The following is a 26105-nucleotide window of genomic DNA, read 5'->3' as shown; positions in this document are numbered from 1 at the left end:
AATGATGATTAGTGGGGTTTTTTTTTTAATAATACCAAGTAAAATTTTTGTTAAGTATATTTCTAGAAAGCATCACTGGATCTGCAACTCATTTTCACAGGATGTAAGCAATAGCTATCATTGATCTTACACTGTCTTGAAAATTGCTTTAATAAGGGTTATTTTTTTTAATTACCATGAGGCCATTCATTTTGAGTGTTAGAAAAAAGAAAAGTTGTCTTTACTCATATTAATTTTATACTGAGTTCTATTTTCTAAAGTTCATGCTATGATAAAGGCAAATTCTAGCAATTATAGCTGAAAATCCAGCTTGCAGGCGGTGGAACCAAGGAAGGTTGTGGTGTCTGAAATGAGACGATCATACCTCTCTGAGGAAAAAACTGTACACGGTGAAGTAAACACGTAGGATCTGAATGTCAAAGTCAGATATTAACCAACCACTGAGACTATTCAAAAAAAAAATCACATTAAGGATATCATAAAAGCCTGAAATTAAGGGCAGAGTAATAAAATTTAATTTAAATGTGTGAGGAAAAAGACCATACCATTCATACTATACCTAGAAGTTTAATTGCTAAATAAAAGATCTTAGCAGCAAGTGACTTCTGGAAAGCCTGTGGAGCCCCAGCCTGGGTCAGATGGTTCATCCTGAGCTCACCTCTACCACGGCCTTTTGCACACGATGTAACAACTGTCTCCACCGGCCTCTCCCATTAGACTGAGCTTCCTCAGGTGCGGGCACTCTGTTCTTTTCATCATTCAAACCAAGCCTAGCGTGGTGCCTGGCACAGAGCAGGCTCCTACTAAATATTTAATGAAGGAATATGTGAAAGCATAAATAGAGTTTTTTAATGACAGAAAATTCCAAAGACTCGCAGAACTAAAGCAGAGCTGCTAATTTCACCATCACTCCTTGACAATGGAAGTATCTCCTATAAACACAACTGGCTATTCCCTGCAGCAGCCGGATAGGCTATAAATGACAAAGCCAGCAGTTTGATTTCCTCTCTGCCAATGATCTCCTTACATACAACCAAAAACTGCCGTGTGGGTCACAGCAGGCCAGTTGGCTGATCAGACCAGTGACCCATCTATGACAGTGACAATAATAAGGAATCTATTATAGGTAAAGATTGACTGCTCTCCTCTGTAAACTGTATCATTATATCATTTAATCTGCAAATTATATAGATGCATAATATTTGACTCTAATATATATTCGACTCTATATAATATATATGCACATGCACACATACATATAAACTCTACTTTTTCTCAAATCTTCAGTCAGATTTGTACATAAATCTTTAACCATATTTTTGATTCTCTCCTTAGGGTAGAATCCAAAAAATAGAATTCCAGGTAAAGGAGATGAAAATATTTTAAGCCTTATGATAATTTTGCAAGATTGCTCTGCAGAAAGGATTTGCCCATTGATGCTCCCACTAGCAACATGAGCACCTCTTTCACTACACCCTTAGCAACATCTAGTCATTTGATTTTTTTGAAATGCATTGTAAAAGGTTTCTTCCATTGATTTTAAGCTTTAAAAATCTTCACCCAGAAGCTAATGGTGAGATCTTTGGGCTTCAATCCTCAGCTCATCTGCCCACCTCTGAACATCTGCTTCCCCATTCAATAGGTAAAAATACCTACCCCACAGAGTTTTGTGGTAATTAGATGCAATAATGTTTATAAGTGCTTAGGACATTCCTGGCACACAAAAAGAGTTCAATAAATGATGTATTTCTTTTAGACTAAAAGTTCCATGAGGTCATGTCCATGTGTTTTTTTTTTTTTCTGGCATTTGCTTAGACATTCAATATTGAATGAGTGAAAAAATTCCATTTTGATAGTTAAAAATGATATGTCACTTAAAGTTTAATTTAATTACTAATAAGTCCTAGGCTTATAAGTCATTTGCATTTCCAGTCTGTCATTTTTAAATTCATGTCCTTTGGCCATTCAACAAGGTAATTTATCAATTTTTACCAAGTCTTTAAATATAACCACACCCTATATCCCACAAGTTCACATCAAAGATTTTATTTAAAGGAACAAAATAGTTAAATTCACAAATATATATATTTTCTTTATGCTGTTTAATACATTTTGGATTTCCTGGAATGATTTTTTATAATCATAAAAAAACAATAAACGTGACTGGGGGGAAAAAAACAAAAAGTAGAAACACTTCCTGTGGGAAATCACTATTAAGGGACACACTAAACTTACTAAGTCAATCCTGAGAATCCCGGCGAAATCCTATTCTCAGTTTATCATCTTTTTTAGATTCTATCTAAACCAACTGGAAAACATCTACATTTTCAATATCACAAGAACTTGGTCAAAGGATCACCCATATTTACTACTCATTGTTGGATATGAACCCCTGCAGCCATCTGAAACGTCTCTCTCCGAGGGAAGGCTCTCCTCCTGGGGTTCACTGCCCTGGGCCAGGCTCTAACTTCAGACCCAACTCACATTCTCCCTTGGACTTTGTCCTTCTTTTCTGTATAGTCCCTGTTCAAAGAGACATCAGGATTGGAGGCTAACATTTTTAGTTGTTAAGTTGGGACATGCCTCAGTTAATCGGAGGCAGTGTGGTCATGAAGAAAGAATGAGATTTGGATTCAGACAGAATTAGATTTCAATCTCAGCTCCACCATTTATTAGCTGTGTGACCTTATGTTTAAGCTTTATCTATTAAAAAAAAAAGGTAATGCCTACTTTATAGTGTTGTCATAGACTAATGATATATATATCACACACACACCTTGACCTGGCATGGAATAGCAAGTCAGTGAAGCTCTCTCCTTCATTTTCCTCCTTTCCTCAACTCCTTCCTCTAGCATCTGCTGCATTTGATGAGAAGGGACCACTGCAGAATATAAGGAGATGCCTATGGTAGGGAGCTAGAAGTGAAGATAGAAGGAAACTAGGGGATGGAGAGACAGAGGGTGTTTGGGCAGTGAGGATCAGACCTGGAAGAAAGCCTGGATTGATTGTTTTGTAAATGTAGGCAGGGTCTCAAAAGAGAAGGGAAAGAAAGACAGCACACACTTTAAACAGGTTTGAGGAAGGGAAGGTGGGTATGAGGTGGAGGCATAAGAAACATTATTACCCTCTCTTGATTGGGCTATGTCACGAATGGTCAAAGGAACATTAAACCCGTTACACGAGGCTGGTAGCATTTCAGGTGGGAAATAGAAAGATTCTAGCAAGGATAGAATATCTTCCTAATGTCACACACTTCCTAATCTAAGCTTTACTCTGGTAACCAGTTTCTTTGATTGTCAAAGGAAACGTCAAGTCTGGGAATAAGATCAAAGTTTAAATGAAATCAATTGCAATTGACAGTAGTTAAGAATTATAACCAAACTGAAACTAGACAGTTCTTTTTGTTAAAACCTTGTATTAGGTCACAAGCAGTATACATAATTATACAATTTACTTGAAAATTTGTAGGGGCAAAAATTACCAAGACTCCCTTGAAAAAGAAAAACAAAGAAGGAAGACTTGTTCTAGTGGATAAAGGGCTCATTATAAAACGACAGTAATTAATTCCAAATAGAGCAATGGAACAGAATAAAGAGGTCAGCAACAGATGTGTATAGAGAAGGTCTCTTAATTAATGACTAAGATAGCTCTGCAGAGCAAAGGCCGGTCCTTTCAACAAACGGTGCTGGGGCAAGTGCATCTCCATAAGGAACAGAATGACACGCGATTCCTATCTCACACCACACGCAAAAGTGAATTCCCAGCAGACTGCAGAGTTCAATTCGAAAGGAAAATCAGATAAGCTTCCAGAAGATAACAAAGAAGAATCTCTTTATGATCTTAGGATAGGGATTGGTTTTCCCAAACAAGACACAAAAACATTAATCATTAATCATTGACAAATTGGACTTCATTAAAATTAAGAACTTCTGTTACACCATTTACAAAATGAAAAGGCAACCCTCAGACTGGAGATTTTGCAATACATATATCCAACAAAGGAACTGTGTAAAAAATGTATACATATATTTTTATATATATTTCCTAGAAATCAGTAAGAAAAAGGCAGACAATCCAGTCAAAAATGGGCAAAAGATTTGAACACACACATCACAAAAGAGATAAAAATTGCCAAAAAATATTTGGACTGTTCTTCCATATCATTAATCATCAGAAAAATGAAATTAAAGCCAAAATGAGATACTTTTATATATCCACTAGTACGACTAAAATTTAAAAGACAGAATACCAAGTATTGCAAGGATATGGAGCACCTAGGACTCTCCCATATTGCTGGTGGGATGTAAGTGGCTATAAGCACTGAAAAAGCACAATCCACGGAGAGAGGCTGCAGCATGGACATAGCTCAGACATAATGCTGTCTGAAAGAAGCCACACACAAAAAGGGTACATGTTGTATTGTTCCATTTAAATGAAGTTATTCTTTGGTTAATTTATAAAGCCTGCCTAGAGGAGCAGAATTTTCAGAGCTATTTTTAGCAACAGTTTTTTAAATTCCATAATGTTACACCAAAGTATATTGAAAAAATTTTCTGTTCTTTGCCTGCATTTCACCAGTTTTTAATATATTAACATGGTAGTGGAGGCCAATGCACTTAGATAAGAGAAAAAATTAAAGGCTTAAGAATTGAAAAGAAGGAATAAAAATATCTCTACTGGTGGATCACATGAATTACACCTGGAAAACCCTACAACATCAAAGATAAAATGAATCTAAATGATAGAATTCAGCAAGTTAGCAGGACACAAAATTAACATGCAAAACTAAATAGCTTTCATACATAAAAATAATAACCAGTTATAAGATAAAATGGAAGAGAAAAACTAATCATAATAGCAACACAGAAGGCAAAATACGTAAAAGATTAAACTTCAAAAGTTCATAACCTCTATGAAGAACACATTAAAACATTTCTGAAACACACAAAATGGATTTGAACAAATGTTAAGACATTCTTTGTTCTTGGACGGGACATCTTCACAAGATGTCAGTTCTTCCTAATTTATACATTTTAATGCAATTCCAGTAAAAATACCAAAAAGCTTTTTTGTTGCTGGAGCTGGGAAATTGGCACTTAAGTGCATTTAGAAAAACAAACATATAAGAATAGCTAGGAAAACACTGAAAATGAAAAGCTATCAGGGGTGATTAGCCCTACTGGACATTAAAACACACTCCACAGCCTCTATATTTAAACTTTGTGCTACTGGTGCATGAAGAGACAGACAGACCAACGGAACAGAAAAGAAAGCCCAGAAGTAGACCCCCCTACATAGGAAAATCTAGCACATCTCAAATCACTGGGGCAAAGATGCACTTTTAATAAATGATGTACAGACAACTGGATAGCCATTTGTAAAAGATAAAATTAAATCCATTCCTCACAACCTTACACAAGAGTAAACTAAATGGATCAGAACCCCAAATGTAAAAGAAATTAAACTGTAAGAGTACAAAAAGAAAGCATGGGTGAAATCTTCTAGATCCTGGGTATAGAGTAAGGCTTTCTAACTATTTAAGTCCAAATGCCAAAAAAAAAAAGGGATAAATTTGACTACACTAAAAATAAACCAGCGCACTGCAAAAAAACACCATAAGCAAAATCAAAATACAAAAAGAATTGAAAAAGATTTTTGCAATATATTATAGACAAAGGGCTAATATCCTTAATACAAAATTTTTTTAATTGAAAGGGGAAAAGATATCAAAAATCCTAGAAAAATGGACAACATACATGAACAGGCAAGTGGCCCTTAAACATATTTTTACAAGTTCAACTTCATAATAGCAGAAATGCAAATTAAAACTACACTGAGATACTCATCCATTAGATTGGCAAAAAATCAAAAGCTTGACAATAAATTCTGACAGTGAGGCTATAGAGAAATAGCCTCACACATTGTTGGCAGAAATGCAAAACCGTGCAACCTCTGTGGAAGGGAATTTGGCAATATTTAACAAAACTACATATGTGTTTACCTTTTCACCCAGCAATCCCAACTTTTAGGAATTTAGTCTGAAGATAGACTTCCAAAAAATATGAAAACACTAACATGCAATGTTAATATTGCAGCATTATTTGTATAATTGTAAACATGGGAACTACTAAAATACCCAAATATAGGGAAAGATACAATAAACGATGGTATTTAAACTCAATGGAGTATTATGTAGCTATGAAAGAGGAAGATCTTTATAAAATTATATGGAGTAATTTCCAGGACATATTATTCAGAGGAGAAAAAAGTATATACATAGCATACAACTTTTTGTATAAGAATGCAGGGGAAATTAAAAAATACACAAACCCACTTATTTTAGCAAAAAGAAATGCAGAAAGGATAAACAAGAATGGAATCATTCACCTACAATGGGTGGAGCAGGAAGGAATGAAACGGATAGGGAAGGGAGTAAGATTTGAGTACAAATTCTGGATAGTTTAGACTTTTGGAAGCTGGCTAATGTTCTATATAGTCAAAAAATTAAATTAAATCATAGAGGGAAAAAACATGCTATGTAAAGAACTTATTGGGACAACTGACAAAACTGAAATATGGATTGTTGATTAAAGTATTAAATCAATGTTATATTTTCTGAAATTGGTAATTATACTGTGGTTACGTAGGAAAATATCCTTATTCCTTGGGAATAGACACTAAAGTATTAAGGGGTAAAAGAGCATTACCCCTCGCAATCTGCTCTCAGAAGGTTGAAAACAAGTGTATAATGTGTGCATATTCACGTTTGTATATGAATATTTATGTATGTAACAAATAAACACATTTATAGAGAATAATTTTTTAAATGACAAAATGTTAAAAATTGGTGAATCTGAGTAAAAGGTAAAAAGTTCTGTTATTCTTGCAAATTTTCCATAAATTCAATATTATTTCAAAATTAAAACTTAGAACACATGATCCAGTTTTAAAGCACTACTAAAACCTCAGAAATCAAAATCGGGACGATAAACCTTTGGGGGCTTTCAGGTATGTCTAGGATGGATGGATGGATGAATTTCAGTGTTTATGGTAAGACATTTTAATGAATGTAAAAAGGATGCCTTTATTTCACGAGCCCTATTTCCAGACTATCAAAGAACGGAAATGCAGCTGCGCCTCTCATTCTATTAAGCAATGGGTATTTGCCTCTAGCAAAATTTGCTCAAAGTCCAGATACACTCAGTAATCAATTCAAATACACTAACAGGTAGACCGGAATTACATTTATAAGTTTATAGTGGAGAAAATACTGATTTTCAAATATAACAAACATGAAATTCTGAAATTAAACAGGCAGTGTAGTATGATCAAGGGCACTTATGCACTACTGCTGGGCATCTGCACATGAATCATCAGGACTGCACGTGGCTCTGAGAGGCAGGAGAGTGTAGCCTGGGCCAGCCAGCCTGACATCCACTGCGCTTGTTGCAGCTAATCAACTATTACGTATCTCGTGCAATCACTGCCCAAGAGCCCTTTGAAAATCACTTTACCACTTTTGATGTCAAGGCAAACCAATTAAGTATTCTTTTATTTGACCCAAATTGAGTGATAACATTTAAACTGCACACTGGAAAGCAATTATCCCTCAAAACAGACAACGATGGTTTAATTAAAAGAGGTTGACAAAGCATATGTGGAAAAATCAAGATAAGATAAGCACCGAGGTGAACATACACCTTGATGGGGAACTAAAATATTTGACTATACAATTTGGGGTTCCAATTCAACAATTTTTGTTAGTAGTTATGCCAGAAGTAATTGGAGAAATATGTACCTAATTGTTGAGAGGTTATGTCTGGGGAGAGGATTACAGGGAAATATACATGTTTTAATACATATTTCAATGTCTGAATTTTGAAGAATATGCATTGTTTTTACAATTTAAAAACAGCTAAAATCAGATCTAGTGATCACTAACAGTAAAGATAAACAAATGTGCATGGCAATAGCAAGCTATATGAGTGTCTTTACAGAGATCAAATTAAATTTCTAGTATTTTCAGACCTAGCTAAAAAACATTAAGTTGAGAAATACTGAAAGGGAATGAGATAAGCAAATGATGTGGGCATTTTTCATTCCAGAATGTGGAAGCTCTTTGGACTCAAAAAACCAAATCTTTATTCTATAAAACTTTCATAATAATCTTAACAGTAGTTAGCTTTAAAAAGCCACAAAATACTATGAATTAAATATATGATAGATACAAAAAAAGGACATCAGATTACATTGGGGTAAAGTTATTTTTAAATATAGTACATTTCAACAGAAAAATTTTACAATGGGAGACTTTTTAATTCACTTTTTCTAATAAAGAGTTTTTCTCTTTGTTTATTAAAACATAAAACATTTTCTTCTTGAACCTTTATATGTAAAATTTATCAAACTGACAATTTCCTTAGTAACAGGCTGAGCCAGGTGAAATACGTAAAGCAATTTACATATAAGATTAGAAGGCTAATTTTGGTTTTACTGCATAGGTTTAATATTACTGCATTGGTTCTAAATTTACCACAAAACTATAACAACTTCTTTATTTTAGATTTGCAGTTGCATCATCCTATCTGCTATCTAATGGTGGAAGCACCACCTTGTGGCAAAAGTAAGAGCTGAATTAGAGAGGTTAAGACTGTTACCCAGGGGAGAGGAGAGACCTCGGCGGGCTTTGGGGGCACTAGTGATGTTCTATTTTCTGACCGCTATAGAGATGCTTTATAATTATTTGTTAAACCACATGACTTTTCTGTTACCGTATTTTTCAATTTTAAAAGTTTAGGGAAAAAATGTACCTGAATTAAAAGTCATTTGCCTAAATGCTTGAATTTTCCAAGCATCAGTTATATTTCCTAGAGCTACAGTGTATTCTTAACCTTGTAAATGCACTATTGCATTTTTATGATAGGAAACAAAATATCAAAAAGAGACATATTCTTTGCTGAATGAAGGAAGGACTGTTTCCTCAGAATGTTTTCATCACTGCTCTCTCAGCCTCCAAGAGCAACTGCAGGTGCTCTGCCATGATCTGGAATCACCTGTACACACCTCTACCAACACGTATGAACACTGCCCCAAACCTTAGATGTTACTGCATGAGCACAGAATATCAAGGATATAAGACATATTTAACTGTGCAACAATATTCAGGCAAAAAGGTTTTTCTTTCACCTCTTATTTCCTGTATTCCCAGGAAGTGGTGCACACTAACTATTCACAAAATGACTCGAATTCATCAAAGAGAATATCATCTCTCCAGCTGCCATGGAATCACTTTTCCCAGGGCTAAGCGCATCAAGCTTACTACCTATTTCATATCGTAGAACAATTTTTAGAAAGTGAGAGAACTGCCTTCTTTTTTCTCAGGAACCTATTGGGATGCCTTAGTGACCATCTCCTTCATTCTGACCCTCACCCAAGCATATCTCAGCGGCAGGTGACATGAGCCATTAGCTGATGCTGCCCTGTGCAGGGGCAACACTGCATCGCCCAGAGACTGCCAACCAGACCAGCGTCCATTCCACCACGGAAAGCAGCTCTCACTCATGATTTCACCTCTGCTTCATCCACACACTGGGACTATTACAGATGTGGGCAGCTGTGCCTAAGACTATTTCACAGGACAAGGCCTTCCGCTGAGTTAATGCTACCTGCTAAAACAATCCTTATGCTCAAGTTACGTACAGAAAATATTTTTAAAGAAACTCATTAGAATGTTATGTAGCAGTTCTCGACTTAGGCCATCTCACAGGGCTATAAAAAAAGAGGCAGCCACCAGACAGATATTCTGTCTTTAATAACTCCAGGTATGACTACGCCAATAATCAGGAATATTACTCAGTCAAGTGTTTGTTTCTACATATGAAGAAATGTCAAGCTATTGTACCATCAAGATCTATAACTTCCTTTGGGAGTCTTTAAAGGTAGCTGCCTCATAGATGGAAGGGAGGAATACTCTCAGGGGTCTTTTAACAGAGTCTTAAAATGGAGAATGGGCTTATTGAACTTAAATCTGAAGAGGTCAAATTTTTATGTCCTCCTGAACACAAGAAAGAAAATATAAACTTAACATGAGCTGCTTCACTAAGATTTCTGGATTGACTATGCCTAATCTTAAAATATTCTTAATGAGAAATCCTGGCATTGATATTCTATAGAAGTTATATTTCAATATTTTAATCTAATATACCAACTTACCAATCTATCTAAAAAAGTTCTTCAATATTTTCTATGAAAGATATAGTTAAAAAAAGTTTTTATCTCTTTTCCTCCTAGAAATAAATGAGAGATACAGAAAGAGAGAGAGAGAGAACCATGAGAATAATGAACAAAATTGCTACCACTCGGGAACATAATCTTTTAAAATTTTTGCCACAACTGGAATGAAAAACTCAATAATTCTGACAGACTGTTCTATTTTTTTAATACAAACATATCTAACTATTCAAAGTATAAGATACATCTAATCTTTCAAAGTCTTAGTGGTTGATATTGTCACAAGCATTAGAAAAGGAACATACTTAGTAACAAACAGTGAGCTCAGGCACAGTTTCACACTGACTATTTGACCTTCAAGAAATCCAGAATCTCTAGAAATTATGAAAATTATAAGGAGGTTTAAGTTTTATAATGTCCTTTCCTCAACTTCGGCTAAATGTAACCAAATTAAAATACAGATGGTTTGTCCTTGGTCACGAAGCATTTGAAATACAGTGATAGATTGCTTTTCATCCTTTCTCAAGAATATTTAAGCAAAGCCCTCACTCAGGAAGACATACGCCAATGTGTGTCAGAAAACTAACATTCTAAATTTTATAGAGCATCCCCAGGTAATGTTAACAACCAGATTAAAAAATAAGGGGAACCAATGCTATTCTCTATGTCCTTGAGCTGGGAAGTTTCTCAAGTAAAGGAGTCACATTCAGGAAACGATATTCAAGAACATAAATTCTTAAGCATTGGTTTCTCTGTTAAGTCTCTTTCAAATTCTTCAGTTAACAGAAATACTTGAATCTTCAACTGCTAACCCTTAGCTTGCAATGTTTTGATTTTTCCTGAATCTTGAAAATTTCACAGTACCACTAAATATATTATCTTCTGTTTCTTCTCATAGAACTAATGTTCATAAAAGGATCGTCATCGTCGTCCTGAAATGACACACAAATGTTATGTCAGGGATTGCATCATGCTTCACTGAGACAAGACAGAAGTTCTTATGGGCAAAACAAGACCACTAAGAGTTATTTTCTCCTTTCACATGAGATAGATTTTCATGTTTCTATTTCCTTTACAAATGCGAACAGTTTGTCAATTTATCCTTTCCTCCCTTCCTTGGTAGCTATTTCACTGCTGAAATAAGTGCAATTAAACTCCCGGCATTAAAAATAATTTATTCTGATATATATGTGTTTGTATATATACATACCATATACATTTCTCTCAATTATCAACCTTAATAAAGGCAAATAAGCTGTGGGTAAGCCAGAAAAATTACTACTCTTCAAGTCATTTCTATTTGTTTCTTGAGTAGGTTTTTTTCATTTACGTTTTATTACTGTTGTATATGTTGTTCTGGAAACTCAGTCAAAAACATAATGAAGCCACATGACCAAGCTCAGAAATAGCTGTAATTTTATTTCCCATTACCCATTTAATGTTAGAAATAAACAGCTACTCTCAGACTGATGCAAAAACAACCTAGCAAAGCAATCTTTCATATTTATTTTGGAAAAAGAAGCAGATGGAGTATTTCAATTTCAGAGTTCCCATGCTGCTGGGCTGTAGATCATATGTACAGTAAGAACAGACAGGAATATCAGATACTAACTAAGAATTTAATCAAAGAGAATAAAACTAACAAACCACAGATAAGCCCAAGTTACAAAATTTGATGAAGAAAACATAAAATTTATTCTTATGTAGTCTATAACTAAATATTCAGAAGAGAAAGCAAATTTTTTGGCAAATTTTTTATTTAAGACAATAAAAAAGGGTAATTATTTGGGGCTAGGCTCTGTTGGTGGTCTTAACACATTCAAATGTTAGCTAAGTTAGCTATTTCTGGTGAGAAATGGACGCCTTGAGAAATACACATTCACTTTCATTCATTGATTCATTTTCTGCTACTATCAAAGGCAGAACTTGTTAATAAACCAGAGATAAATCCAAACTGAAGTATAATAGAGAATTTGCTAATAGTTCTTCTTTGCAGTTAACATGAACTATATAAAATTTAACTGTAACGTATAACCACAAGTACATCTAGGTGTCTTGGAGTTACAAAGGAGCCGACCACTGCTTGCTTCCCTCCCAGAGGCAACATTTAACAGGCAGACTGAATTCATGCTGCCATTTTTCTCTGCAGCCTGAATTCTGAGGAGTCCTCTCCTCAAGCTGTTTCAAAGCCACAGCTGGAATACAGGGAATATGACAGCAGCAGTTGAGGCTCAAAAGGAAAGGCATGAGTCACATGCTATAACAGGAATGAACTTGGAGGACATTATACACTAAGTGGAATATGTCAGTCACAAAAAGACAAATACTGTATGATTCCTCTTATAGCAGATATCTAAAGTAGTCAAATTTATCAAAACAGAAAGTAGGGGACAGCCATGTGGCCGAGTGGTTAAGTTCACATGCTCCACTTTGGCAGCCCTGAGTGTTGCTGGTTCGGATCCTGGGTGCGAACATGGCATTGCTCATCAAGCCATGCTGTGGCGGCATCCCACATAGCACAACCAGAGGCAGTCAGAACTAGAATATACAACGAAGCCCTGGGGAGCTTTGGGGAGAAGAATAAAAAAAAAGAAAAGAAAAAACAAAAGAAGATTGGGAACAGTTGTTAGCTCAGCTGCCAATCTTTAAAAAACAAAAAAAAAAACCCCAGAAAGTAGAATAGTGGTTACCAGGGGCTGGAAAAGGGAAATGGGGAGTTATTGGTCAATGGGTATAGATTTTCAGTTTCGGAAGATGAAAAAGTTCTGGACATCTGTTGCATAACAATGTAAATATACTTAACACTAGTGAACTAAACACTTAAAACGGTTAAGATGGTAAGTTTTATGTTATGTGTTTTTACCAAAATTAAAAATTTTTAAAAGTAAATAAATGAAAAGGGTGATAGGCTTAAGTAAGAGAAACACCTTAAAGCAATTCAACAAAAGCCAACAAGGCTCTTCAAAGGGCCGCCATGGAAGAAAGAGAAAACTAGGCTTTACTTCAACTTGGCTGGAACAACAAATGAATGAAGGCAAGGGGCAGGTCCTGACTCTACCCCTTCCCAATCCTTCTCATTCAAGTTAGAAGAGATTTTATAGTTTTCTGGTCCAGATAACTGTCTTGAATTGGAGTTTCTTTCCTACGTCCTGCCATACATCTTATATATGAAACGTGTGGAGCCTATATAATGGATACTTAATAAATATTCTATTAAAGTAACATTAAAAGCTTTTAGGATGTCATCATTCATCATTTCTCCAAATATAAATGACAGAAGCTGAAAAAACTATTCTGATCCCAGTGTTAACTGGGCAAATTAAAGAAGAACTGAGGGAGTATCATATTTTAAAAATCTGCAAGCCTTTTATATCTGAGGTATTTACACTGGTGGGCACTCAACAGTTGCTACTTACTCATTCGTTTATTTATTTATTTTTTTTTTTGCTGAGGAAGATTTACCCTGAGCTAACATCTATGCCAATCTTCCTCTATTTTTTTAGTAAGGAGGCTGTCAGCACAGCATGGCTGCTAACAGAACAGTGTAGGTCTGCACCAGGGAACAGAACCCGAGGCCGCTGAAGCTGAGCACACTGAACTTAACCACTAGGCCGCTAGGGCTAGCCTGATGCTACTTATTGACTCTTAACATTAACTATAGTTAACTCAAAGGAAGATTATCAATGAAAATGTTTTTTTCTAAATAATTTCCAGCAACTAGCTTAGCAGTCCCTATTTAAATTTTATAAACAGCTAAAAATTAAGATTTAACAATATTACTTTATTACCTCATCTGATTCAAACTCGATCCCTTTAGCTGTTTGGCTTTGGGACATGTGTTTGCTGGACGATGATGTGCTTGACCACCTGAGGCAAAAAACATGGAAAAAACAAAGAAAATGAACAAAAGAATTATCAAAAGTGCTTTTCTCAACTTCGTTCCTAGGTTGGAGTTAACCATTTCCGCCTACTGATTCCACCAAAACTGTCATCATGATGCTAAGCGAGGCATATAGACTGAGGTATGAGGCTCACATTTTCCTAAGTAAAAAGCAATTTCATTAGGCAACTATTTTTGAATATGATGTTGAGTAATAAAATCGGTATTTCAACCAATATTTTTAACATTCTTAACAAACTAAATTTGACATTTCTAAAGGAAAACAAAAATAGTTATTATTTTAAAGGTATTATTGTTATGGCACCCACTTCTTAGAAGTACAGTATTTGATCTAGCTACTATATCTTGCCAACTTTGTTGCAACCTATTGAAGGGAATATTATTATTAAAGATATTTGCAAGAAAAACTTTTAAAAAAAAGTGCCTTTCTCGCTAAGTTTTCCATTCTAGTAGCAGCCACGAATAAAAATAATTAATACATTCCCTTCAATCCACATTAGAGGTAGTAAAAACTTAATGAGGAAAAGGACTCTAGGACCAAGGTTTGAATTCCAGTTTTGTCATTTATTAGTTATGTGGCTTTAGGCAAGTTACCTAGCCTCTCTGTGCCTCAATTTCCTCATGTGCAAAATGAGGACAAAATTTTTTTAAAGATTTATTGTGTTAATATACCTAAACACTTAGATCAGTGCCTGACTCATATTAAGTACTACACCAATGATTACTTATATTATTATTAAATCTCTTAGCATATATTAACATGTATCTACTGCCATCCCCCACTCCTGAAAATAGTGGCAACGTTGAGGTATTTTTAATTCAACTCTCGCTATGTTTCTGTAACAGGATAAAGGCTCTTAGGAGAGGCTCACTGCTTTCTAGTGTTGCCTCACCATTTGTGCTATTTGTTTTCAATCCAAATCAAATAGCAAATATTTACTGAGTGCTTGCTCTTTCCCAGGTACTATGATAGGCCCTGGGAAACACCATTGAACAAGAAAATCATGATTCCCATCCTTGTGAAGCTTACCTTGTGGTAATGGAACCCATATTCCTATGTCCTTTCATTAATAAGAATTTTAAGTCATCTTAGATGAGGGGCCAGCAAATCAAGGCCAGCAGGCCATATTCAGCCTGCCAGTTTCTAACAGCCTATGTGCTAAGAATGGTTTTCACACTTTGAAATGGGTACATTTAAATGGTTATATAAATACCTACATAATACCCTCAATTTTGCCTCTTGGTCTGCAAAGCCTAAAATATTTACTATCTGGGCTTTTCAGAAAAAGTTTGCTGACTCATGTCTTGAATGAAAGCAGTGTTTGTGAATTTTATTTTTCAGCTGGGAAAGATTTGTCCTGAGCTAACATCTGTTACCAATCTTCTTCTCTTTTTCTTTTCCTTCTTTTTCCTCCCCAAGGCCCCAGGACACAGTTCTACATTCTACTTCTAAGTCCTAGTTCTTCTATGTGAGCCGCTGCCACAGCATGGCTACTGACAGATGAGAGGTGTGGTTCCGAGCCCGGGAACCCATCCCCTAGGTGATCAGGGCTGGCTCAGTATTTGTGAATTTTTAGCCAATAATTTATTACCATGCTTTGGGATGCTATAAAAACAAAAGAAATATGTCCGAAAGTCTTGTCTGGACAAACAGATTGAGAATCAAGAGGTCTTATGTCAGAAGAAAACAGAAAAATCCACAAGTTCTTATGCACAAAAGTAAAGGACAGGAGGATTTCTTGAGCAAACTTGAAGGGCAACATAGTTTTACAGGTAGAGGATCAAAGAGTTTATCAACTGATCCATCTGGGGAGTCCCTGTCTCTGTACTTGAGCTAAGCAGGAACTGGGCAATTGTTGACCTGTTCCCACCTGTGATGGGAAGAGGCAGATCAGCAAGAGCACAAAGCCACAGTCCAAAGGTGACAAAGTTAGGTTAATGCATTGTTGCTGGGGAAAGTAGGGGGGGGTTATGGAAAGAAACCTTTGAGACCAGACTCTGCTTTCTGATGTCTCCCGAAACAAAGTCATTTGTCTAATGGGGCCCAGAAACAAGCCAGGCATCTATGACAGACATTGGCTTATTTGATCACAGCAAGAGCTCTAATTCTGCATCAGAGGACCCCACAGACCTACAGATCTCATCTGCAAGAGCCCCCCTATCCTTGGAAATCAGTGGTGGGAAGGGAAAGAAATGGGTATACTGTTTTGACTCTTGAGTCAAATAAATGGGCTTTTGTTCTGGATCTCAAAAAGTGTTAATTTGATTAGCTTCATGTAGATGGCTCAACAATAAGGGGAGGGGGTACATCAAATTCCAGGAGTTGTAAGTTTTCTCTATTTTTGTCCATATATAATTTGGGGCCATAAATTAGAATTCCTGTCTAGAGATGTTCAGACAATAAGTCAGTTGTAGCAGTTATAAGCGTAAGATAAAATGTTAAATTGGCCTGTGCTGTGCCTGGCACATAAAAGGTACCCCAAAATGCTAGTTTCTCTACTGCAAGGTTTAACAGAATCCCCTCCATCTCTCCTCCTGATGGAGCTGGGTCTTCTCCCGCTTGCTGCTTTAAGCTGATGGTGGTTATTACCTGCCAGCTCTATCAAATCTGGAAGGATGCTCTTATTCCTAGTACAACAAGAGTAGAGTTCCGAACAATTTTTCCAGGGAAAACTAGGCTTTCCGTGGCTCATCTGGCAGAAGGGAGTTTTACAGCTGGAAGTTATTTCCTCTTTAAACTTAGCTGCCAGGAACATGACTGCTTTTATTGCTTACCGTTCTTCCTATTATTCTTGTTCTAGTTCCCTAGCCTGTTGCTTAGTTTATTCAATAAGCATTTACATAGGCACTATGTGCCTGGTACTGTACTTAGCACTTTACAAACATCAACTCCCTTAAGCCTCATTACAACCCTTTCAGGTAAATATTATCTTCATTTTACAAATGAGGATACTGAGGCACAGAGAAGGCAAAAAGCTTGCACATGGTCCACACCTAGTAAACGCCAGAGCTTAAATACTTTAAATTACAAGTGAAATAAACCATACAAACCATGCCATTTCTAAAAAATTCTTCCAAACAGCCAAAATTCTGTCATTCAGTGGCTTCATCAGAAACATAAATCTGCCAAGGCGGATTTCAGATTTCTTGCCAAAATGTTAATTTCTAAATTGCTTCTCACCATTTAAATGATCCTTATTGCTTGCACAATGGTCTGAGAGCTTAATCTATTATGTTAAGAAGCAAGTTTCTGGAGCAGAATGCTTGGCTATGTGACTAGTTGGGTGACCTTAGGTAAGCAGCCTACCTAGGTGCCTCACTTTCTTCAAAAGTAAAATGGGGATAATGTGGTTATAACTGCACCTACCTCCTGGGGTGATTGTGAGCACCAAACAAGCCAACTTATACATAAAGGCACAGAACAGTGACTGACGCGCAGGAAGTGCTAAACAATTCAGTTATCATGATTATTACCTCATGACTAAATAAGTCGAGACACTTATTCTACTGAAAAACAGACAACCCAAAATGGTAACAAAATCAAGATATTGTTTCTTTAATACCCTTAAATATATGTCAAACCAACTAACATAGTAGTTTCATTAGTTCCAAGAATGAAAAATAAGGACCCCATAAAAGCCAAACTTTTATATTCCTCTCAACTATTGACTCACGACTGAAAAAACCCGCAGAAAGCTAGACCTGCTTTTGTTTGAGTGTGTTTTACTTTACAAAGACAAGAAAACCAAACAAGCACTTAGAAAGGGACTCTCTTCTGTCGATGGACTGAGATATCCTGATATCCATCCAACAAATCTCCTTTTCCCAAAGCAAATCTGAGTGAGGTTTCTATCAGCAGACACCAAAGGAGCCCTGTTTAATACACGTAACTCAAGCCTGAGAATTTAAGCACATCCTCATATGAGCCGACTACCTCAATTATCCTCAACTACCCACAGCAAACACACAAACTGACCGGCCTCTGAGCCTATCTTGGTATTTTTTACTCCTTCTACAAAGGCCAGCACTGGCTTTGGCAACTCTATTTTCTGGGTTTTTCTCATGTCTTTCTTGTTGCTTTTTCTACTTTACCTAAGCTCTAAAGATTGAAATCCCAGGATTGGAACACAAGCCCTCTTTTTTCTCTACCTTCTCTTTCAAGATGATCGATCCACTCCAATGGCTCTAAGTGTCAGTTATGTGCTGTTGAGAAGTAAATTTAGGTATCAATCAAACCTCTTATCTGAGCTCTGGAATCATAAATTCAATCACTTATAAACTCCTTTCAGGCATCTCAAACTTTCCATGTTTAAAGAAGAACTGTTGATTATCTGCCCATCATCCTCTGCAGAAATCCGTTTCTCTTCTTTATGCCTTTCTCAGTGTACAGCATTAAGTACTCAAGAGGAAACCTGGAAATTGGCCATGATTCCTCATTCTCCCTCACTCCAAATACTCAGTCCATCCCCAACTTCTGACACGTCTACCGCCAAGTGTATCCTGAAACCGTCTATTCCCTCCATTTCCCCCGCTACCACCCTGGAGCAGGCCTCCCGCATCTCTTCCCTGGACTCGCCACAGCACCTCCTTTCAGGGCAGCTGGTTTGCACTCCTGTCCTCCTGCACCACAGGGATCCTTTATATGTAAATCAGATGGTGCCACTACTCTCTCAAAATCCTTCCCTGGCTTCCCCCTGCATTTATCATCAAGTCCAAATTCCTCACCCTGCTCACCTGTTCCTGCTTCAGGATGTACTCCTGCCTGTCTTTTCTACTCTCATCTCAAACCACCTCCTTTCCACCATGCTTTGGTCACTTGCTCCTAAATTACGGTAAGGTTGTTTCTTCTTCAAGAGACTTGGCATATGCTTTTCCCTCTGCTTTATGCAAGGCCAAGTATCTCTTAGTAAAATTGTAGTTTAAAGGTAACCTCCCCAGAGGCCTTCCCTGATCACCCTTTTAAGCAGTTGTCTGTGGCCTGTGACATTCCTCTGTATTGCTGCTCCCTAACGACTTGATGATTTCCTTCAAGCTTTCTTACACATCTGTTATCATCAGCTCAAATGTTACCTACTTTCTTTGTAAAACCTTCAATGACCTATCCTGGGAAGACATTGGCACTTCCGTTAGATTTCATTACACTTGAATAAAACACTGACTTGGTGGATTATTAGTGCCCTGTAATTAGCATACCACTAAAAAGTAAATTCCTAGAAGAAAGGAGACATTGCTTTCATATTTTTATCCCCAGCTCCCAGCATAATGTTTAAATAAATAAATAAGATGTGGAACTATATTTACCAAATTTTCCAATACAGACCCTTAATTCATATAAAGTGCATATTCTCAACAAGGTCAACATCACAACCAAGGAATGAAAATTGGTTCCAGGAGATAGGGTGGGTGAAAAATTTTGGCTATTTTAACGGTTTTTGGCCCTCCCAAGCTCAATCCTACCCAATAAAATTTCATTCTTTAGTATTTAACCTCTCTTGTTAAGGAGAAATTAAATTTGTTATTATTTATTTTGTTTTTTTTGGGTTTTACTGTTGTTTTGTGTGTGTGTGTGTGAGAAAGATTGGCCCTGAGCTAACATCTGTTGCCAATTCTCTTCTTTCTTGCTTGAAGAAGATTGTCACTGAGCTAACATCTGTGCCAATCTTCCTCCACTACATGTGGGATGCTGCCACAGCGTGGCCTGACGAACGGTGCTAGTCTACACCTGGGATCTGAACCTGCGAACCCTGGGCTACTGAAGCAGAGGGTACAAACTTAACCACTACACCACCAGGCTGGCCCTTAAATTTGTTATTTTTAATTAATTTAAATCAAATTTAATTTTTATCCTTAGGTAACGAAAAAAGTTTGAGAAACACTGAGGTAGAGCTTTTTCCTCAATCTTTCCCCTATTTCTGTAACTCTGCTCAAGTCACTACTCTGAGCTGTCATTCTCCACCCCAGTGATCCAAACAATTCCTGTATTTAAAATCACAGGTAGGGGCCAGCCTGGTGGCGCAGTGGTTAAGTTCACAACTTCCACTTTGGTGGCCCAGGGTTCGCTGGTTCGGATCCTGGGTGCAGTCATGGCACCGCTTGGCAAAGCCATGCTGTGGTAGGCATCCCACATATAAAGTAGAAGAAGATGGACATTGATGTTAGCTCAGTGCCAGTCTTCCTCAGCAAAAAGAGGAGGATTGGCAGCAGTTAGCTTAGGGCTAATCCTCCTCAAAAATAAAAAATAAATTAAAAATAAATAAAAATAAATAAATAAAATAAAATCACAGATAAATTGTATTCCCTCTAGAAAGCTTTTTCTTCTATGATAGCCCACACTTCTTACTCCTTTTTCTGAGGGCCTATAAGCACTCATACCTAGTCTGTATCATAAAATTTCATACATAATTATCCCTTAATGGATTCAAATGTGCTCATCTCTCTTCTCCACTACATTTTATGTTGTCTGAAGGCAGTCACCACATTAAAACATTTATTATGTCCTCCATCAGACCTAATATAATACTCACACAGAATAAGGCTAAAAAAGCTGTTATTTTCTTAAGTAGAAATTTTCATTAACTGAGCTTTAGTTAAGCAGTGTTCACCTACAATGTTAACACAGAAGAAAATGGTAATAGTGAATAGAGTCAAACCTTACAGTAACAGGCCAAAACCAACAGAGGGCAGGAAAAGCATAAAAGTGCTCTGAAGACAGAGAAAGTCGACATGATTCCCTTTTTAGTGTTTAGTCCAGCACCCTATGTAATTCAGTACGTAAAGATACGAAGATGAAGAGAAGCTGAAATCAGGTATTAACAAAATGCAAAACTATTTTCTGTTAACTGTGGAGAGAACACAGTACTCCATCAAGAAAACCACTGGGTAATAAAGACAAAAGGAAATGAATTACAGGTTATTTGAATCTGCAATGAAAATACTTGTAATAGTACTGCATGGACTCTATAAACTAGTCCTTGATCGACTTTCCACTTCTCTACATACTTGACTAGCTGAAAATAAATCTGTTAAAATTCTATGGCATAGAAAAATATATAAATGGAATTCTGGATAATTTTTGGTTTTTTCAGATGTTTCTATTTGCAGGAAGCCACTGCACCTACCTTTGATCTGTTTTTGAAGTGGTAGGAAAAATGTTGTCTTCGACATCTGACTCATCCACCTCCATCACCTAACAGGGTAAAAACAAAATAGCAAACAGTTTTGCTGGGAATGGAACATTTGAATAATAATGAATTAAATAATTAAAACAAAGGATTTTTAATGTATAAAAAGAAGTCACAAAAAAAGAGGCAGAAACCGTGTAAGCAGCAACTATCAAAACTAAAGCTCAGCCTGACCTCCCTCCAATGTCACTCTTCATTCACAAGTACTACTCTACACAACAGGTGTGAGCTCACGTCTCTCCCTGCCTGCATGGCAGCCTGGGTACCTCAAGGAACATGCAGTTAGATTGGTGAATGACTCACAGAGGGTCATGTGCAGGCAGTGGCCTGTGATTTTTCGGGGTTCTAAGGAGTGAGATCAATGGTGTTCAATCTCCAATCTGAAATGACGTATAAGACTGTGCTGCAAGTAATGGATACCAATCTTTCTGCTACATTTATCTGTTAAATACCGTTTGTTGGTTTCAAGCCACAGTAAAGATATTTGTGATTCTTGATTCTATCATCCAAGATGCTATCCATTCCTCTACATTTTGTGTTACTTGACACTTAATACACACATTTGCTATGTCTTCATCTAACTCGTAAGGCCAATGACAAAATACTGAAAAGACAGCATCTAAGACCTCCCCCTCCAGGCTGACACTGAACTATTTATTAAACAAAACTCATTAAATGCAGTTGTCTAAGCAGCTATGAATCCAGCCAATCCTGCATTTTGTCCATAAAACTATCAGGAGGTCGTCATGTACCTTGAGGGAATCAAATGCATTCAATGTTCTCCTAATCTACCACTGTGTAAACTCAATCTAAAAATGAAAACAAACGGTAGTTTGGCATGACTTGTTCTCTTTGAACTCGTGTTCTTGCCTGATAATAGAAAAATCTAGAAGGGAAGCTACCCTGTGGACATGATGATAATTTTGCTTTCTGATATGAGGATCTTGAAGTATGAGCATGCAATAGTTGATTAGAAATAATGAAATGGAGCTCAGTATAAAAGTTAGCACTGGTATACCCACATATAAATTGATAATAGTAAGAAGAAAGAAAAAAAAAAGAAAGATGAAGTTAAGAGAGACAAAAGAACAAGATCAGAATTCAGGACAGAGAAGAAGAGAAATTTACTTTTCTCTTTTCTGGAAAAGGGGGTGGGTCAATTGCGTCACATATTTGAGAGACCAAGATGAATGAAATTTGAGAAAAGACTGCTGGGGCAGTATGGTATAGAGCAACAATTCTCAACTGGGGATGATTTTTAACCCTCACTCCCATCCTGGAAGCATCTGGAAATGTCTGGAGACATTTTTGATTGCCATAAGTAGGGGCGTACTACCGGCATCTAGTGAGTAGAGGCCAAGATGTTGCTAATCATCCTATATTGTATAGGACAGTCCCTCACAACAAAGACTTATCTGGTCCAAAATGTCAACAGTGCTGCCACTGAGAAACCCTGATACAGAGGGAAGAGTACTGGCTTGGGATTAAGACACAGGTTTTGAAAGTGAGGTAATAGGAGGGTCAAGGCCATAGTGGACTATTCTTGGAATCCAAAGGAAGAGCAGAAGGCCTATGTTATATAGCTAGAGCTGAACACAGAGGTCCTTAGACTCTGATCTTTTAGTTTGTCCTGAGTCTACTTTCAGCCATTAAGGTACAAGCCACAGACTTATGAGAGTCTAAGCAACAAAAGGAAGGCCGGCATAAATAAAACCTTTATATGCACTGAATTGCCACTTACATATTAGTATTCCATGCATGGACCCCTTGGTTCAACACTGCTATCCTTAAAAAGATTACTGTATATATACATTTAAGGATTTCTAATCATGTGATGCACAGTCAAAAAAAGGGAGAGAAACCAAAAAGAATAATCCTAGAAGCCCTCAGTCTAGATAATCAGTAAGTTCTCTCTAGCTTTAATGTTCCACACTTTTTCTTCTATTTACTTTGTAGAGCAAAGAACTAACAATTCATAATCCAGGAAATATAAATTATTAAACACAACTATAAAACTTCTTTTCTTACCTCTGAGTAATTCTTAGTAACAACATCTTGGGAGGGCTGCTGTCTTGTAGGTTTAAAGACTATAATGAAGAAGATGAAACATCCATTATGTTATTCTTAAAATAACTTAGAAAAATTTGCACATTTCTTTAGCTGAAGATTTTCTAAGTCTATATGCAAAAACCCATGATGACTAATTATAAAACCATTTATATTTTTTAAAATCTCAAGGGAGGCAGAATTATATGTTCAAATAAATCAAAGCCTAGCTGCCAGTCTCACATGACTTCTTGGCTTATTCAAATATGGTAACAAGCAGTGTTCATAAATACAACTACACTGAAAATATTTTATAGAAAAATACCTGAAGGATAAAATTTGATCACCTAATAGATTGAACTCCAAATATGTTTAACCCTCCTAATGTCTTCCTTCTCTTATAGTCGGCAATACTTTAATTAGAAGCCATATGGTTCTGGTAAGAGCTGTCTTATTCTTCCTTTACTTTGTTAACCATATTCAGTACCTAAGAAATAGTCTAGAGAGAAATTCTAGAAAACAGTTTATCTTTTATTCTATGATAAAAGTTTCCTTTGAATCCTTACTTCTTTAGCTTTATAATCTTGGTTAGAAACATGAAATTTAGTTAACTCTATTTTTCCCAAGACCAAAACAGTATTATGATTTTATAAGAAATATATATTTGGTCTTTGTTCCCCTTTTTGGCACAGAGCCCCTAAAACCCTCGCAATTTCCTAAGTGACGAGAACTATAAAGATGTCTTTTGTTATGTTAACGAGGTGACTTTGGACTGCATCTAAAGTTGGGGGCTTGCTGCCAGGAGAACCAACCATGAACAGAGGGTTGGAACTTTCAGTCCCATCCCCTGATTTCTGGGGAGGGGCAAGGGGCTGGAGGTTGAATCAATCACCCATGGTCAATGATTTAATCAATTGTGCCTATGTAATGAAGCCTCCACAAAAACCCAAAAGAAGGGGGTTTGGAGAGCTTCCAGGTGGTAAACCAGAATGCTTCCACCTGCCACCATGTCAGGCCCCAAACTCCATGAGAACTCCTTTGTTCAAGACCTTACGCTATGCATCTCTTTATCTGGCTGCTGATTCATATCCTTTAATATCCTCAGTAATAAACCAGTAATCTAGTGAGCAAATTGGTTTCCTGAGTTCCATGAGCTGCCTTAGCAAATTAATGCAACCCAAGGAGGGGGTCGTGGGAATCTCTGATTTATGGCCAGTAGGTCAGAAGCACAGGTAACAACGTGAGTTTGCGACTGACATCTGGGACAGTCTTGTGGAACTGAGCCCTTAATCTGCAGAATCTGACGCTACCTCTGAGTACTGTCAGAATTGAGTTGAATTGTAGGACACTCAGCTGGTGTCCGAAAATTGCTTGGTCACCCCACACCTCCCCACACACACCATCTGAATTGGGTGCAGAATATTAAAAACCTAGAATAAATTTCAAACAGCCAATTAGAGGTTTATTTTCCCCTAAGCCTTACCAGTTTCCTAATATAAAAAACATCTCCCTCAAGACAACCCCAAACCAAATAACAGGGCAAGAGGAGAAAAAAAGACACAGGACTTGAAAAAGTCAAATGCTCAAAGAACCCCACAAAGTCCAAAATTCTCCTGGTCAGAAATCTCAAGAATCTTTCGACCTAGCCTACATTTATGATTGCTCATTTGTCCTATTACAGGTTCCAACCTCAACCTTGTGATGTCTGCCTGAGATGAGAGATGAAGGGCAGAAGCAGAGTTTTTATGCACCCTACTCAATTATTGGCCTTACATCCTGCTCCACTCAAAAGGCCAGAGAAGGAGACTGAATTAAAAAGCCAGTAGTCATGACTCTTTCAAAGAATACTTCCGCTCAATAGTTATTCACTAACTGACTCCTCAAAGTCTCAGATCCTTGAAAACAAGAGCCTTCCTTTCTCGTTATCCCCAGTGGATAGCAAAAGATAAATCAATGTTTGTGAGATAATTAAAGTTATCAGAAGAATAAGGACTGAGTTTTGTTAGGAAGGCAATACGGTATGGTGGTTAAGAGCTCTACTTTTAGACTCATTTTGACTTACTAGCTGGGTGACTATGGCCAAATTCTTTGGCTTAAGTCTCAGTTTCCTCATCTGTAATACAGTGTTAATAATACTTCCTGCAGACATTTGTTGAAAGGATAAAAAGAGGTAGTTAATCTAAATTGCTTTGGCAAGGGCCTAGTAGTAGCAGGTATTCAAATAATGTAGCCAGTAGTAGGAGTCAATGTCGTAGTGGCAGCAGCAGCCACAGCGGTAAATTAAATGCAAAGCAATGGCTCCAAGAGGTGTCTTTTATTCGCTTAGTCATCGTCCTCTGCAGACAAACTTCAATGGAAAAATCTAGGCTGTCAACTCTTATTTATAACCACTGCTGGCTTTAAGTGTAATATCTATCTTTCTCAATAAAATTCCAGTACAATAACAAATCTTTATATTCCACGGAGCTTGTTATAATAGGATTTGACCTTTATCTCTTCATTCCTCCACTTATAATAGGAATCTACAAGTTACAAAGTTGCTTTTGTCCTAAAGTTATGGTAACTATAGTTAATACCCCATGGTTGTTTAGTCAGAGACTTAAAAACACCAAATCTAACCTGATAAAAATAGTTTACTCATATGCATTACAAAAGTCAATTTCATTTTTCAAAAAAAGGCCCAATGTTGGAGGTAATCAGTTAAATTGTAAAACCATTAGACCAAATCAATTATGTAAAAGATAAAT

The 26105-nt window shown here is 36.8% G+C and overlaps 1 protein-coding gene across 2 annotated transcripts in view; it reads right to left on the bottom strand.

Moving 5' to 3' along the window:
- Positions 1-8295: 8295 nt before the first annotated feature.
- MRE11 (MRE11 homolog, double strand break repair nuclease) overlaps positions 8296-26105 on the bottom strand; it is a 63251-nt gene continuing 45441 nt past the window's right edge. For both annotated transcript variants that reach the window (XM_014835394.3, XM_014835395.3), the window contains exons 17-20: positions 23341-23399; positions 21250-21317; positions 14019-14097; positions 8296-11162 (exon numbers count right to left, since the gene is read on the bottom strand). In XM_014835394.3, the coding sequence (XP_014690880.3) occupies positions 11106-11162; positions 14019-14097; positions 21250-21317; positions 23341-23399 (263 nt within the window). In that variant the 3' untranslated portion in view covers positions 8296-11105. The remainder of the gene's footprint in view (positions 11163-14018; positions 14098-21249; positions 21318-23340; positions 23400-26105) is intronic.

This window comes from Equus asinus, chromosome 20 (genome assembly GCF_041296235.1).
Source record: "Equus asinus isolate D_3611 breed Donkey chromosome 20, EquAss-T2T_v2, whole genome shotgun sequence".
Lineage (NCBI taxonomy): Eukaryota > Metazoa > Chordata > Mammalia > Perissodactyla > Equidae > Equus > Equus asinus.
Note: the sequence above shows the minus strand (reverse complement) of the source record. Positions and strands in the feature narration are given on the sequence as shown.